This window comes from Ovis aries, chromosome 18 (genome assembly GCF_016772045.2).
Source record: "Ovis aries strain OAR_USU_Benz2616 breed Rambouillet chromosome 18, ARS-UI_Ramb_v3.0, whole genome shotgun sequence".
Taxonomy (NCBI): Eukaryota; Metazoa; Chordata; class Mammalia; order Artiodactyla; family Bovidae; genus Ovis; species Ovis aries.
This window is the reverse complement of record NC_056071.1, coordinates 58,111,833-58,129,309: the sequence shown is the minus strand read 5'-3', so window position 1 is coordinate 58,129,309 and position 17,477 is coordinate 58,111,833. Positions and strand designations below refer to the sequence as shown.

At 46.8% G+C, this 17,477-nt stretch overlaps 1 protein-coding gene across 3 annotated transcripts; it reads right to left on the bottom strand.

The window, feature by feature from the left end:
• Window positions 1-6,664: 6,664 nt before the first annotated feature.
• GLRX5 (glutaredoxin 5) lies at window positions 6,665-17,265 on the bottom strand. 3 transcript variants are annotated; one of them, XM_060401462.1, is made up of 3 exons: window positions 16,929-17,265; window positions 8,250-8,318; window positions 6,665-7,327 (listed from the first exon to the last, which is right to left on the bottom strand). In XM_060401462.1, exons 1-3 carry the CDS (start codon window positions 17,224-17,226, stop codon window positions 7,149-7,151), a joined length of 546 nt encoding a protein of 181 aa, XP_060257445.1. In that variant the 5' UTR covers window positions 17,227-17,265; the 3' UTR covers window positions 6,665-7,148. The 3 variants fall into 3 exon arrangements, with proteins under 3 accessions (XP_060257445.1, XP_004018030.1, XP_060257446.1); XM_004017981.6 differs by lacking the exon at window positions 8,250-8,318; XM_060401463.1 differs by lacking the exons at window positions 6,665-7,327; window positions 8,250-8,318 and adding an exon at window positions 13,754-14,574.
• Window positions 17,266-17,477: the final 212 nt, after the last annotated feature.

Here is a 17,477-nt window from a genome sequence, read left to right as displayed (position 1 = left end):
CAGAAGGGAAATCCTGCAGATGATGGGAGCTCCTGGGGAGAGCCCTCCGCCCTCCGCCCTCGGGTTCAAATACCCGCTTCCTGCCGTTGGGAATCTCACCAAATGAAGCCCAGTGAGACCTCTGGCCTGTCCGCTTGTCCACGCACCACGGGGACCCTGGGGCACTTTCCCCTGCGCTTTGTTCACCTCTGCCCAGTTAGGCCTGCTCTGACGGGCCCCGTCTGGAAAGCTGACCCTCCACCTCCTCACATACCTAGTCAGGCGTGGCCAGGGGGAACTTGCAAAAGCCCTGGGCTCCTGGCTGAGTATTTCGGGGGAAACACAGATCAAATTCAGTGGCAAGAACAGTTCTTCCCTTCAGGGCTGCTACTCCCAGACCCGTGGCCAGAGCTCCATAGAGGCTGAGGATGCAATTATTTGGCCACGCCTCCGGAGTGACCCACAATGTGAGGACCGCAGCTCCAGTCCTGCCCCTCACTAGATAGTGACCTTGGATGAGGGACCCCGCACCTCTCTGAGTCTGTTTTGTCATCTGAAAGGGAGAGATAACACTACATTTGCAGACCTTTTGTGACCAGTAAATTAGGGCTCTACATGCCTAGCGCAGGGGAGGCGGTGCTCAGTAAACCTTTGTGTCCTGATTCCTGTCCGCTCATACAAAGCGGCACCCACCATGAAAATCCAGGAACTGCATGTAGTAGGTTCCTGTCGCTTCTGTAACAAAATCAATTTCACTGAGCTAAAATCAAGAGCTATATTTATGTGGCAGCCTGGATGGGAGGGGGGCTTCCCAGGCGGCACTAGGGGTAAAGAACCTGCCTGCGAGTGCAGGAGACAGACGCAGATTTGATCCTGGATCGGGAAGATCCCCTGGAGGAGGGAATGGCAGCCCACTCCAGTATTCTTGCCTGGAGAATTCCATGGACAGAGGAGCCTGGAGGGCTACAGTCCATCCATAGGGTCACAAAGAGTTGGACATGACTGAAGGGACTTAGCATGCAGGCCTGCTGGATGGGAGGGGGATTTGGGGGAGAATGGATGCATGTGTATGGATGGCTGAGTCCTTTCGCTGTTCACCTGAAACCATCACGACATTGTTAATCGGCTACACCCCAATACAAAATAAAAAGTTTAAAGTTGGGAAAAACAAAACAAACAAACAAACAAAAACAAAAAAACCCACGGCCTATATTCCTTCTGGAGGCTCCAGGGGAGAATCTGTGTGTCCTCGCCTTTTTCAGTTTCTAAGGACACCTGTGTCCCTGGGCTCATGGCGGCTTCTCCATCTTCAAAGCACTTGTGATGACACTGGGCCCACCCAGATGATCCAGGATAATTTCCCATTAATTTAATCACAGCTGCAAAGTCCCAGGGAACAGCCTCACAAGTTTTGGAAGTCAGGATGTGAACCTCTTTGGGGCCCTTTCATTTAACCTGCCACACCAATCTTTTGCTTCATTAAAACTGCAGTGACTTGGACAGGCAGAATTGATAGCAGCCTTTGCTGTCACCTCTGTAATAGTGCTCTGCTCCCCCGAGAATCATTCTACAGTACTACTAAGAAATTGTGGATAAAAACTCAAAGGTCAGAAAGCCCAGAGAATGGGAAATGGGCCCTAGGTCCCCAGGGTTACAGCTTTTTGTGTAAAAGCAACTGCTGAAGTTCTCCTTCAAATTCCAAGTATGTTAATGCTCCCCTGCCTCAAGGCAGGAGGTGGAGATTATCTAATCCCTGGCTAAAGGCTCAGCCCCAGACTTGGGGTCCAGAGCAGGAAGAGCTCCCATCACATAATACAGGATTTAGCCTGGACTCCCCTGGAGGAAGGATAAATTACTGATAAGTTAGAATTGATTCAAGGTTAAACTGTGTTCTTTCAAATAGACTTTCACATGATGAAACCTATTCTACCCATCAGTTCAGTAAACAGTTTCCACTGAACGAGAAGAAGTACTATTTAAAAAAAATTAAAACTCAGGGGCAGTTAGTCCAACTATAGTATTAGGAAAGTAATTTACAGGGAATTCTTTCTGTGTCAGGACTCCCTTACCCCAGCCCCAAGAGCAGCTAAATAATGGATACACTCCATTGAGAGTATTAAATATTGCCATTGACCTTCAAAGATGAGTCTGCATGCTCCGGGAACAACCAAACAATAGCCCGTCAATAGATACAGACTTATCTCTACTCCCTTATTACGCCTAACAATGATGGTGAATAATGTACCACAATCAAGTCCAGATCTAGTCCAGAGTAACCATGGAGGTTACCCTATCTGGAGAGCTTATTATGGGCTAGGCTTTTGATGTGGATTCTCCCATCTCATAACAAGCCTGACGTAGGTAACATTCACCATTGTCCTGTTCAATAGAGAAGGCAAGGGGGGTTATTAATGTGTCTGAGGCCTGTCACATATCTGGGAAGAACTGGAATAGGAATCCAGGAAGTTTGATCCAAACCCAAGCTCTTCTGCACTGCCCTGTGCTGCCACTCTGGGGAACTGCAAGAACCTAACACTTCTTACATCTTTATTATTTTTTAATTATTTATTTATTATTACTTTGGACTCTGCTGGGTCTTCGTTGCTGAGCGAGGGCTTTCTCTAGTTGCAGTGAGCCTGGGCTCCTCTCTAGCTGCGGTGAGCAGGCTTTTCGTTTCTGTGGCTTCTTTTTTTGTGGAGTATGGGCTCCTCTGGTAGCTCAGATGGTAAAGAATCTGCCTGCAATGCAGGAGACCTGGGTTCAATCCCTGGATTGGGAAGATCCCCTGGAGGAGGGTATGGTAGCCCACTTCAGTATTCTTGCCTGGAGAATCCCATGGACAGAAGAGGCTGGCAGGCTACAGTCCGTGGGGTCGCAAAGAGTCAGAGGACTGAGTAACACACACACATTAACACACGCACGGGCTCCAGGGAGCATGGGCTCAGTAGCTGTGGCACATGGGCTTAACTGCCCTGTGGCATGTGGAATCTTGCCAGACCAGGGATCGGACCTGTGTCCCCTGCACTGGTAGGCAGAGTCTCAGCCCTGGACCCCCAGGGAAGTCCTGCTTCTTTTGTGACTCATCTGGAAAGAACAGAGAAAAAATTATCTGCTTATTTTTTACATATTTTTCTGAGCATGACATATGCTACTTATTGCGATCCTTGAGCAAAGACAAGCAAAAGGGCAGTTTCAGCCTGGTATGATGGAAAAGAAGGGGTTGTGGGGTAAAACGGGGTGAGGAAAGGCCATCGGGGATGGCGACCTGGGAGAGAGCGAGACGGCCCGTGAAGTGTGTACGGAAGCCCGGTCTGCCTGCAGTCAGGAAAAGATCTTTGAAGCAAGGTATACTTCTTAGTTCCTCAGTCGGGTCTGGCTCTTTGCGACCCCATGGATTGCAGTCCGTCAGGCTCCTCTGTCCATAGGATTCTCCAGGGAAGAATACTGGAGTGGGTTGCCATGCCCTCCTCCAGGGATCTTCCCAATTCAGGGATCGAACCCAGGTCTCCCATATTGCAGGCAGCTTTCTTTACCAGCTTAGCTACCAGGGAAGCCCAAGAATACCAAAGTGCTTTGCCATTCCCTTCTCCAGGGGATCTTCCTGACCGAGCAATCAAGCTGGGGTCTCCTACACTCAGATGGATTCTTTACCAGCTGAGCTACCAGGGAAGCCCTTAGCCTCGGCGCAGATCTGCTCCCAGCTCACCTGGGCGGTGCACACGGCTTTACCACCGGCATGATGCTGCTTTCAGGAAACAGGGCAGGCTGAGATGCCCAAGTCCACCTCGCCCCCACTGTGGGTGGCTTGAAACCAGCTCTTTCCTTTTTCACTGTTCCTTTCCTCTCCCTCAAACTAGCTGTAGTGTGAGATTCCCTGGTGGTCCAGTGGGTAAGACTCTGCACTTACACCGCAGGGGCAAGCTCAGTGCCTCATGGGGAACTACATATGCCACAGCTGCACACACCCCTGGCCCCGCCAGAATATATAGCTCTCATTGGGTTCTTATGGATGACAAGAAAGGAATTTTGGATTCCACCAATTCTCAAGTGGATCATGAAATCTATTTTTTTAAATAGCTATCAAATCTACTTCTGTTTCTATGACCATCCACCAATACCTATTTTTGCCTGCCAGTGACTCTCAGAAACAAACCTGGAAGCTTCCTTGCCTCTGGTTTAAATTTACTCCAACTTAACTTTGCCAACACAAAGGTCGATCCTCTGAACCCTTGGCGCAATCTCTCCCATCACGAATACCAAGGGACCCAACCTCTCAAGATACAATCTTTCTCTTTAACAAATTTACAAGAATTCCTTCTCAGGCTAGCTGGTGGGACTTTACTAGTCACAGCAAAGTGTGAGGATCCATATTCTAGCCAATTCAATAGGGCCAATAACAAGAAATCCTAGATGTCTTAAAACTTACCTTCTGTTCTAAAATATCTCCCAAACCTCAACTCATACAAATGTTTAATTTTCTAAAATAACCTCCTCTATTTCCAAGTCTAGTAACACAGTACTTTGAAGTTGTGACAAAAATCCAATAAATTAAATGATAACAGCTGACGTCCTGCAGTGGAAAGCTGTGAAGCAGAACTTGCGTAGTTAAAACAGATGATGTGTGACATTGCTGTTTGTACAAGGGATTCTGGTGTCACTGTTCTAATTATCACGGCAAATTCTAATTATGCAGATCATTAAAATTATTCAGACTGACATCAGATACCATCTTCAATTTCCCACTTGGGAAAGATGTGTCAAGCATAAAGAAAAATATTAATGAACTGCTGGAAAGAACATTTCCATTCCTTGTAGAGCTCAGTGATTCCTTAAACTTTTAAGCTCTCTGGTGACTGATATGATCTCACTGTGATTCATAAGCCTCTGAGTCACATTATTTACTTGGTGGCTCTCTCCCAGTGCTGATATTTTAGGGAGGTTTCCTACATTGATGTTTCCCTGCAAATGTTTCTCATCATTTCATTGTTTAGATGAACCCTATGGGGATAAAGGCAGGCTTAGGGAAAAAGCCAAAAGGAGCAAAATTATGGAAAAGCACCAGAAGCAAAAGCGAGGGTCAGTTTTGCACACTCACATGTGTGCCCCACAGCCTGGTTCTCATCCAGGAATGGTAAGAGAGTGATTTGCTACTTTCTTTCCAAAGGAGAAGGTCACAGGCTTGGCTCGGCCCTGGCATGGCAGTGGCACAGGGCTTCCTTCCAGTGCCCTCATTTTCATTTGTAAAACAACATGCTTCCAACAAATGAGCTCCAACCTCCTCTACGGGTCTGTGTAAGCTCTTAGCGTAGAGCAGACACAGAAAGTATTGATGAGATGCAGCGTATAAAGCACGTGTAACAGGAAACCTTTTGTGACAGCACTCTGCTTTTCTTTCCCCTGAAGCCCCGAGCTCTGTGATTTACCAAGGCCAGTCCTCTCATCCAACAGGACAGCCCCCAATGACCTGTGGGGGGGCTACAACTCGTCTTTCCTTTCTCCACAGGCTCTTGGAGGGTGGGCGGCGGGGGCGCTGTGTGGGAAGGATGGAACCAGGAGCTGAGACCTGCAGGACCACCAGGCAGGTCAATCCTTACCCTACTAAGTCCATCTGTTTCAGAGCTTTTCCAAGAGGCATTCATGTAGACCCAGTGTTCAACACAGAACAAGCCTCCCAAACGGCTCTGGGGAAATAAGCCATCCTCTTTCTTTGTTACTTTCGCTCTTTTCAATTAAAAAAAAAAATGCAGCTTCTTCCTACCTCTGCCACCATGCACTTCTGAATAGATGCTTTGTTTAAGTCCTTGGAGATGAATGAAGGCTTCTGGGGAGCCCAAGGTTTAAGAGTGGGCTTTCTTCCCATGAGTCACTGCAAAGCTTACCTCCAGCTCCACGTTCAGCCCAGGTGGAGAAGAAACACAGTCTTGTTAAAAGATACCATGCGCTGGAAGATCTCAACTATGATTTAAATTATGTTCTTTTTTTATAAAGGCCCTATTTTTAAGGAATAAAAGGTTCACAAGATCCCATGTTTTGGACGGAGTTAATGGCCGCTTCCTATTGAAGTGCAGCACAGCTGGCCAAGCACAGGTCTTTGGAGAAGGGCAAGCGGGGCACCCCCTTGTCTCTCCCACTCACTTCTTGCCAGTCCAGTCCGCCCAGAACTCCAACTGGATCATCAACGCCTCTCAGCATTTACAACACTTACTTTCCCTCAAGAAATTAGAGCACAGCTTGATGGCAATTTTCATGGAAATTTTCATAGAAGAGTATGAGAATCACTCTTAATTTCTAAAATCCAAAGGTCAGAGTTACTAAAAGTCCTTCTAGACTGACTGTCTGTGTCCCCTCAAAATTCCTATGCTGATATATAACCTAACTCCCAAAGGGATGGTGTCAGGAGGTGGGGCCTTTGGGAGGTGATCAGGTCATGGGGTGGACCCCTAATAAATGGGATTAGTGCAAAAGGGACCCCAAAAGTGGGAACACGGCTGTCTGTGAAGCAGGAGTGGGCCCTCACCACAGAGCGTATCCGCTACAGACCTGATCTTGGACTTCTGCCTTCCACAACTGTAAGAAATCTATACCCACTGTTTACAAACCATTCAGTCCACAGCATTTTGTTACAGCAGCCAGAACATGAACGCACAGACTTCCTGCTGTTCAGAATAACCGCTCACATGCAGTATCCCTGGGTTGGCATTTTATTTGAAAAAAACAAAAACAAAAAAAACCCGGTTATCTTATTTTCTTCCTTGTCCATCAGTTTTCTTAATAGAACAAGTCACAAAAAACTGGGGGAGGGTTGGGGGGGGTGGTATATTATCTTTGAAGACTGACATATTTGTGGAGGACCCGTGAAGAATAACAATGATTCAAAAGCTCCCAGGTTTACTCCTGAATCAGGCAAACAGCAAAGGACAACACAAGAAGGAATTTTGTTTACAACAATCTCGTAATGCAACATTGATTATGACAATACAGTGGTTACAATTATGTTCGCGATAGGATCTTCCTTGCCCAAACACCAGACACGCTAAAATCACTTGGCTGCTTACAAACTGGAGGAGCCAGCGCAAGCAGTCATCTGAAGAGTGGGAACCTGGATGGGTAAGGCTTCTCTGGTGGTGAGACTCTGACGCCAGCGGCTCCTCGCCCGGGGCTTCCTTCCCTCACTTCGAGTCCTGGTCTTTCGCTTCATCTAAGAGGGCGGAGCGGATCCCCAGCTTTTTCAGTTCTTCCACCAGGTCTCCATTCTGGTGCATCTGCAGGAGAATGTCACAGCCCCCCACGAACTCGCCGTTAAGATACACTTGCGGGATGGTGGGCCAGTTGGAGTAGTCTTTAATGCCTACGTGGAAAGAACATTGAAGGGTCATTGGAATGAGCAAAGATGAACCTGCATGACAACACGTCTCCCTGCTCTGAGCAGGACACCCCATGTCCCTCCCTTGCTCCCCATCCTTGGGGACAGCGTAAGCTTTAGAGTCCAGTGAACCCCTGTTTAAACCTTGACTCTTTGGGACTTCCCTGATGGTCCGATGGCTAAGACTCTGAGCTCTCAAGGCAGAGAGCCAGAGTTCAAGGGTTGCCACACGTTGCAACCAAGACCCAGCACAGCCAAATAAATAAATAACAAAACAAAACAAAAAAAAACCCCTGACTCTTCCAATTATAAACTGAGAGGCCTCCATCCTCTGTTTCTACCTTCATCCCACAAAGTTTTTACAGGAATCAGGTAAGGAAAACTCTCATAAATGACCTGACTCACGACTGACCCTGGATAATGGCAGAGTACTTGATTAGTTAATGCAAGTTACACAAGATACACAAGGTGATATTGCCCATGCTTGTGCCAGCCATGTTTTCAGCAAAATAAAAAGAGAAATGCCACAACTTCAATTCCAAATGACAACTGAATGTGGGCCCATCACAGTGACTCACTGGCAGACTGGGCAGCCCCCACCTAATGTTCTTCACGCCTTTCTTGGTTGGTGAAGCAAGACACTGAGTCACTGGTTTTTATCTTTAATGATTCTCTTACCCAAGCAAAAATCCGTCTCCTGTGTCTATAGACTATGGCTCTGGCCCTATTCCGCCCCTCAGATGGGACAGCTGAGCTGGTTCAGCCCAGAACTCGTAGGGACTGAGAAAAATGAAGGGAGGGCCCAGGGCTCACTAAGGCCCATGTCCTGGGCCAGGTACAGGGCCACAGGCCGAGGGAGACCCACTCCCCGCACTAAGAGAGAAAGACAGTGGCTCCAAGGACACACCGAGATGACGCGCCTCCTGGGACAGGGCAACCATCTGATGATTCTGTTCAGAGCTGGGCCACGAGGGTGCTGGTCATGAGAGGAATGTGGTTGCAATCTTAAGACATTGAAGAAAATCAAAAAACCCTTTTCTGAATTCCTCATCTTTTACTTTCTTTTTGACTCAGACCCTGAGATTGAAGTGTACCTTTTTATACACACAAATAAATGAAACAGAAAAGTCAACAGATTCTTCAAGCCAAAGATCGTATTATGTACATTTTAGAAATCGGCCAAGTGGTGGTTTTTATGTAAACAAACGATACAAAACCTTCTGCTTGATGCCCTATCATTTATTATCAGATGTGTTTGACCAAGTAAGATGGCCAATATGAGTTATCTTACAAACGACAGTCCCAAGATACCTTATGTTTTTCTCTTTTAAGTCACTGCCTCCTAAAAAAAAAAAAAAAAAAAAAAACCAGCAACTTTGCTCACCAGGACAGCGCTAGAAGGTCACTGCTGGAGAGTTTTATCTTTCTTCTGCAGACAGGCTTCAAGGATGAAGAAATGGTTACAACATTATAGGCTCTGAAAAGTTCGCTTTGAAGCCACTCTGGGTTTGTTTTGTTTTGTTTTCTTTAAAGCCAACTGGAGGTTTGGAGATTATCAATAAAGGGCAAATTCCACGAACCATCAGAATGTCTTCATACTGGAATACTCTGAAGAATTCAGGTTTTCCATTGCTCTGATGTTTGGTACTACATAAATAATTACTTACCATGTAAGTTATGTGTTTGGGATTTAAAAAAAAAACAAAACTCTATTCTCAAACACGAAGAGACTATCCGAATTTACTTATGTTTCCAATAATTCATCTTTTTAAAATTTATGATGGGGAGGATTAAGAAATTTTTTTTTTTGCGGCATTACATTTTTATTGTGGTAAAATACATACAACATTCAATTTACAATTTTAATCTTTTTAAAGTTTACAATTTAATCCCATCAATTATATTTATAATGTAAACATCGTGACCATCTAGTTTTTCATCATCCCAAACAAAAATCTCATCCCCTTTAAGCAGTAATTTCCTGGTCCCTTCTTCCCTCAGCTCCTGACAACCACTAAGCTGCTTCCTAACTCTGTTGTGCCATACAGACTGATATATCTCAGTATTCAGATTTGCCTGTTCTAGATATTTCATATAAATAGAAATATTTGGCCCTTTGTGCTTAGCTTCCTTCATTTAGCATAACATTCTTAAGCTTATCTATTTGTAATACAGATTATTACTTAATCCTTTTATATGACTGAATATTATTCCTTTCTAAGTCACTTCAGTCCAGTCTGACTCTTTGCAACCTATGAACTGTAGCCCTCCAGGCTCCTCTGTCCATAGGATTTTCCAGGCAAGAATACTGGAGTGGGTTACCATTTCCTTCTCCAGGGAAGAATTGTTTAATGTGAATTTTTTACCCCTTCTAAACTTTCTTAAACATCTTTTACATTTAGGTACACAAACCATTTATCTGTACAACACTATGGGTTTTTTCCCCCCAATTAATAATACGTGCATTAAGCTCTCCATAGCAATAAATAGGGAGAAGGCAATGGCACCCCACTCCAGTACTCTTGCCTGGGAAATCCCATGGATGGAGGAGCCTGGTGGGCTGCAGTCCATGGGGTTGCTAAGAGTCAGACATGACTGAGTGACTTCACTTTCATCTTTCACTTTCATGCATTGGAGAAGGAAATGGCATCCCACTCCAGTATTCTTGCCTGGAGAATCCCAGGGACAGAGGAGCCTGGTGGGCTGCCGTCTACGGGGTTGCACAGAGTCGGACACGACTGATGCGACTTAGCAGCAGCAGCAGCAGCAATAAATATTACTGATTTTTTTGGTGAACGCCTGCCTTTTTTTTTTTTTTTTTTTGCCATGCCTGGCAGCATGCAGGATCTCAGTTTCCTGATCAGGAATTGAACCCAGGCCCCCTGCACTGGGAGTGTAGTCTTAAATCACTGGACTGTCAAGGAAATCCCAGTGCCTACAATTTTTGAAACACTCCAAAGGTGAAAAAATTTGCCATCTGAAGGCCACCCAAAACCACGTTTAATCCTAAAAAGTATGATGTTTTAAAATAAAACCTTTGTTGAGTAAAAGAATGATCTGCTTTCATCAACTGTTTTTATGCTCAACCATGGTTGTACCATGCTGAACCAAAGCGTCAGGCGTGTCCCATTCACTGAATATTATGCTGCTGCAGACCATGCATCCCAGCTACAAGGAAGGAAGGGAATCCATTCTTACCACCAAAACTACCCAAAAGCCCACCACCAAAAGCCCAAAACAAGTGGGCTTTTGGACCACTCTGAGTATCCAACACAGTCACGTGCAAGGGAGACAAATTCCTTGCAAACCCCATGGCCCGTGACTGTCCGGATCACTTACACTTCAAGAGCGTAGGAGAACCCCACTCAGAGCACAGGACGGCACTGTGACAGTACCCAAGGGGCCCACAGTGCTGACAGTTTATCACAATTAGACTTACCTGCTTCTTTCATTTTTAGATTAGCAAGTGTGGGTGGCTGATGTCAAAGCAAAGCTCTGACATCTTTCCTAAAAACGATGTCATTTTCCATGTTTTAAAAACTCTGATTACAAGTTTAAATATTAAAGGAAATACCCAACTGCTTCCTAGAAAGTGAAGTGAGAAATTCCCCAAAACAAAAGACTATGAATCATAAATTGGAAACTAAAATTCTATCAAGTCACAATCAATCAAGTATGGCTAATTTTTCTCACCCTTTAAATTTTCCGTGACTACAATGTAAGTGTGAGTATTTGTGTAGTTCTTGCATCTATCGCTTGGAATATATAGCTTGAAAAATTGCTTGGAGCAATTCTTGAATAATTAGAAAATCATAGCCAAGAATGGATATTAATGATAACCATACTTTATAGATGATAAAATGTGATTCTGTTTGTGACAGAAAATGCTGAATGCAAAGTTACATAACAGGTAAAACCAGGACTGGGACTTGGGAGTCTCTTACAAAATCAGTTCTACATACACCCACTGCTCCACCAAAAATTTTAATATTCCAAAGTATCAAGTCAGAGGGGAGGAAATGTTCTAGAAAATTCCCTTCCAGAACTTTCAAAAGGTGCTTCTAAAATTCTTGACATTTCAGAACACTGGACGTCATTCCTGCTTTGGACAATCAACCATAAGAGCACCGTGATCACAGTTTTCCTTTTTCTCGGCAGGTTTTCAGGACACGAGCTTCAGAGTCTGACGCAGGTTAATCCCAACTCTGCCAATTAGGGGACTCTACTCCTTGGAGAGGTTACGCCACCTCCTCTGGAGTCATGTAGTTCTCCATATCCCCCAACTTGGGAGTACTTAAGGACTTAAGCAGGTAGGACTGCTAGTGATAATGTGAGCTCAAAGCATCAAAAATAGCAGAGCTTCAAGAGAAGAAAAGTAAACCACAGGGCCAAGAAGGAACCTGGGGGAGGGACTGGCGACCCGCTCCAGCGTTCCTGCCTGGGAGATTCCATGGACAGAGGCGTCTGGTGGGCTATAGTCCACGGGGTCACAAAGAGTCAGACACGACTAAACGGGCACACAAGAGGGAACAAGGCTTTGGTTCAGGGGTCAGCCTGGCTGGCTGGCTTGTAAATATAGCCTCAGGTAAATCGCATCTCTTAGCCTTCGTTTCCTTTTCTGTAAAATGGGAATAACTCTGCCTCACAGATTTATTATGAAGATTAAATAAGTTAAAATTGGTGAAAGAAATTATGCTCCCACTGTGCCAGGTGCACGGTGGCTACTCTCTCCACGTCAGTTTCGTCTACCCCACTCACAGTGACGCTCTTCTGACAATATATGCAGCGGGGAAAACAGAGGGAAAGAATGCGGGGAAAACACCAATGAAGCAGGCCATGCAGCAATAAAAACCCCATTTCCTGAGCTACGGGTTCCTGAGCTTCATACTCTTACATTGTTCACACATCTAATCTCATTTCATCTTCACAGAGGTATGTACAACTGTTCTTATTCTACAGATGAAGAAATAAGGGCTCTGAGGTTAAATAACTTAACCAATGTCACAGAGCTAGCATGTGGTGGAGCCAGATTTGCGTCCCGGTGCCTGGGAGTCCAAAGGCCAGGTTCTTGACCACCAGAGGTGGCCTCTGGCCGGGGGCTGGCATCGGTTACTCCTGCCTACCTGTGAGCCCCACCTGCATGACACACAGATCTGCAATCCATGGGACTGCTTCACATTTTGAACATTTATATACATACAATCAAGTCACAATTACCTTTTTGCAACTGGTTGTTGTTTAGTCACTAAGTCAAGTCTGACTCTGTTTCGACCCCACGGACCGCAGCCTGCCAGGCTCCTCTGTCATGAGATTTCCTAGGCAAGAATACTGGTGCAGGTTACCATTTCCTTCTCCAGGGGATCTTCCCAACCCAGGGACCGACCCCGAGTCTCCTGCATTGGCAGGTGGATTCTTTACCACTGAGCCACCTTTTGAGCTAACCATTGTCTTTTCTGAGATTCAGTCAGATTAAATACACCTAGATCTAATTAATTTTTTAACCATAGCTTAGTTTCCCATCACATGACACAGTTGCTTTCTTCACTCTGCTGCTAAGAGACCAAGATCCTTTCTTGCCCACTTTTCATTACTACAAAGAAGTTGCACATCCTTACAGGAGTCTCCGAGTTCACAGGCAGGGGACGGCCTCTCCAGCCCATGGGGAGGCAAACCACAGCCTTCAGGCCAAGTCCACTCCAATTCCTTGTGTTTATAAGTAAAGTTTTATTGGAACTCCGCTTCTCCCCTTCATCTAGGCGTTGTCCCTGACTGCAGTACACTGTAACGGCAGAGCTGAACAGGCGCCAACAGAGACCACTGGGCGCCCAAAGCCTGAAGTATTTACACTCTGGCTCTTCACAAAGGAAGCTTGTCGATCCCTGCTGTAGACTAAATACTTGAGCATGAAACAGATGGGTCTTCAGGTCGGTTCACCTTCAACCTGCCCGGGTACTGAGAGTTTCTCCTCCAGAGGGTGGGCACACGTTATCTCCCTGTCTGCAGCATACAACCTGCCCTCCATTGACACGTACGCACACTCCTGATCTGACTTCTTGCTAACATCATAGCTTTACTATCCTTAAAGTCCTGGACACTGGAGAGGCTGAGCGTATTTTCAAATGCTTAAGAACCATTCAACAAAGCATGATGGTTATTCATTCAACAGACACTGCTCTTTACATGAAGAACATAAGAGTAATCTGAACAGGCAGAAATTCCAGTGTCCGTAATGTTTTTACGAGTTTATGATAAAATGATAAAGAAAAGAAGCAGTTTTCATTGAGACACTCACTGAAAGTTCGCTTTGCATAAGCAACACTCACAGTGCTCCGGGAGTCACAAAAGACACGTTCCCCGCTCTCAGGAGGGCAGAACGCTATATATAGACATGTGTGATCTCAACTCTACTGAAAAAAAAAAAAAAAAACTGTTAGAAGGTAGATCCAAATATTAATAATAATGGTTTATGGTTTCCACCAGAATTACAGTGGATTGTCATTTGCTTTAGGTTTTCATTATTGTTTTCCAAGCTTCTCCCATGAGCACATGTTTCTTTTGAAACCAAAAGTAAAGATTAGTCTTTGTTAAGACCAGGGCTGGGAGATGGGTCCCTATCTCTTTGGGTTCCACTGTGGTTGTCTTCAATGCGTGCTCCAGGTTTTAAAAAAGGAAAAAAAAAAAACCAAAAACTTGAGGAAGGACAAAGTGCAAAGCTGCCTCACAGTCGCCCTGGTTCCCTGGGTCTCAGGTCTCGGCCTGACACCTCTGGGCACCACACTCCATGGACCCAGCGCCCAGAACCAGGAGACAGTGTCTGAGGGTCTTCCTCCAGCTTGGGCTCTTTGTAAAGCTCAGCCTCCTCTGGCACAAGAAAGCAGGAAAGGCCAGTTTTGCAGGAGTCCCTCTCCTGTCGTGGTTTTCATTCTGTCTGCCCTCTAGGGGAAGACTGAAGGCAGGAGGCGAAGGGGACGACAGAGGATGAGATGGTTGGATGGCATCACCGAGGCGAAGGATATGTGTTTGAGCAAGCTCCGGGAGTTGGTGATGAACAGGGAAGCCTGGCGTGCTGCAGTCCGTGGGGTCGCAGAGTCAGACACAACTGAGTGACTGAACTGAACTGAACTCTCCTGTTACTAGAAGTGACCTTGGTCTGGGAAAGGCGCACAGACATATCCTTGGTTGGCAAAAGCAAGCATCAGACAGCCTGTCAGTCTCTCGTGGTAAACTCAAAGCTGTGGCAAGCAAAAAGATGGAGACTTCAAGTTTCAAAGCCTCACCCAGGCTAATAATCCTCACTGTGAAAACCTGCTTACACCACCCTGCCCTAAGTCTGGAGGTTAAGACTTACACTAATGCTTACTTTTCTAGGGAACAAAGGACATGTATTATGTTCAATATACATGTAACACATTTACTGACTAAAGTAATGGTCTGATGAAGGTCAACGGTCAAGACATTTAAGGGTTAAATTCCTGTTGCTATTGTTTGAACACTTAAGAACAGAAGGCTGAAAGTCAAACACAGAAGTGTTCTTAGCAAAAACATTCTCACTCCTGCTCTTACTTTCAGTTTGCTGGCCAGACTGCAGTATGGCCTACCTCTGGTTATATTTAAAAACATTTTTTTAAATAATTGAAGTATAGTTGATGCATAATGTTTCAGGTATAGAGCAAAGGGATTCAGTTATACCATCCACTGGTTATATTAAACAGGAGAACTGAAAGTCACAGACTGGAGGCTCTCAAAACTTTATGCTAAGCAAGATATCAACAACACAACTTTTTACTAAGGGCCATAGGGGCGAGGCAAGGTCCCAGCTGAGACTGCAGTTACTCCCATCTTATCTTATAAGCAGAGACACCCTGCTGCTGGATGAAGACTGCAGCTCACCCTGTAAGTGAAAAAAGCCAGCCACTTGGTAGCATTCCAGAAGACCAGGAAGGCAAAAGGATCGTGGGTATAATACATGGAAGTATTACTTTTTTAAATTTTTAGTTGCTCAGTTGTGTCCGACTCTTTGGGATCCCATACCTTCTGGTAATGTTAAGCTGCCTTCACTCCTCATTTCCACCCGCCAAAACCAAGAGTTCTGTACGGATTAGATAACATGGGGAAAAATACTTTTAAAGTCATAAAGTGCTAATAATAAAACAGCTACCATTTAGTGGGTGCCTTCCCTGTGCCAGGTGAGATGACGGGCACATTCTAAAAGTTTTCCTTTCTCTTTGTTCCTCACAAAATCTTTGGCACACGTGGTTTCATTATCCTCATATTATTCAAAGGGAAAACGCAGTTTTGTGCCTTGCTTCAGGCTGCAGAATGGATTGGCCACAGGATTCTAACCTGAAGCCTTTCCCTGACACCAGCCTGTCTCGTCCATGTTGGAATGACTATGATGGACAACTTCAAATGCAGAACAGCAGAAAACAGAACTCGGCATGCAGACTACCAGAGAACTTGGTGCCTTAAAACTCTCCAGGACACTGTCACTAAACAACCTCAGGAAGACTCAGGGAGAACTCAGTCACTGAAAAGTCTAACTGGAATGCCACGCTTCAGCGGGTACAGGGACAGTCCCCCCATTTCTCTGCCAGCCCCATCCACCCCAGCCAAAGGGCAGGCCTGGTTTTCCAGGCAAGAATACTGGAATGCGTGCCCGTGCCATTCCCTTCTCCAGTCCCTCCTACTCAACTCACTTGAAACAGCAGAATGCAGGTAAGGTTCACAGCAGGAGACTCAACAGCAAAGGTGCTAATTAACTGTCAGGGCCCTCCTCCCTCCCTCCAGAGACAGTGACAAGTCACAGACTCTGCATACTTTGCCCCAGAACCTGACTGGCTCCTGGAGCTGCCAGCTTGAGTTAGCTAGGGCTCAGGAGTCATTCCTCGTCCAGCTCCCCACAAACCTCTCTAAGATACCCTATCTCCCACAAATCTCCCCCATCCTTGAGTATCTGAACATAAATTTTCATGTCTTTTTCAGCAGCAGACGTCAGCTAAGTCCACTCCAAAAGCTGAGTCCAGCCCCTCCTTGTAAGCAACGACGGAGAACGGTCCCTGACCACCCTCATCCCCCAGCCTTGAGGCACGACAGGCCAATCTCTGAATCCCCGAGCCTCAGAAAAGGGCAACCTCGGCCCTCCCGGCACCATCAACAGCACCTGTCCCTTATCCACGGGACAGGCCACTCCCTCAAATTGTTCCCAAGTGATTACTTCTTAGGGCCTCTTCCTGTATCCCTCTGCCCCACTTCCCCACTCCTGCAGAGCTGGGAGTCGGGCTGCTGATAATGTTGCTTGGACTCAGCCGAAGAGAACTTGCCCCGAAACGCCTACTGCAGCTCAGAGTGAGGATCGGAGAACCTCTAGGACTTAAACCCGCTGCACAGACTGGCCCAGAGCCCCAGATCTTCAAAACCTAGTTCCAACTCGATCGTGCCCCCACTCTAGATGCTCTGATGCGGTGTGGAAACCCATACCCTAACCCCCTCCCCTCGAGCCCCCGGACGGACCTGCCCGACAGACCCTCGGCCCCGTAGAGCAGCCAAGGAAGGTCGCCCCCCAGCCCCGCCCGCAGCCGGCCCTGACCTTGCCGGAGCTGGGGGTCGTCCAGCACATTGTAGGCCGCGTAGTCGCGGACGCCGTGCAGCCGCAGGATCTGCACCACAGCGTTGCTGAAGCCGCACTGGGGCTGCTCCGGCGTCCCCTTGAGGAAGACCACCACCTTGTCCTTCTTCACCAACGCGTCCAAGTGCTCCGACGAGCCGCTGCCGCCCGAGCCTGCCGCCCGCACGCCCGGGCCCCGGAGGCCGCCGCCTACGCCGCGCCCCCAGCGGAGCAGAGCGGTCGCCGCCGCCGCCGCCGCCCGGCCCAGAGAGCCGCTCATCCCAGCACGTTGGCCGCAGCTCTTGACCGCCGGCGACCTGGGCTAGCCAGCCGGAGCCTTCCCGGGGCCCGGCCCGCGGCGACTCGGCCCGCCCCCCGGAGGCCCTCATTGGACCGGCTCCGAATAGCTCTCCCTCATTGGATAGAGCTGGCCCGCAATTACTTGATTCTACCAATCAGATTGCTCGTCCCGCCCCGACAGGTTGAAGGAGGTCTTTACGTCTGAGCCACTACCCACCCCCTTACCATTGG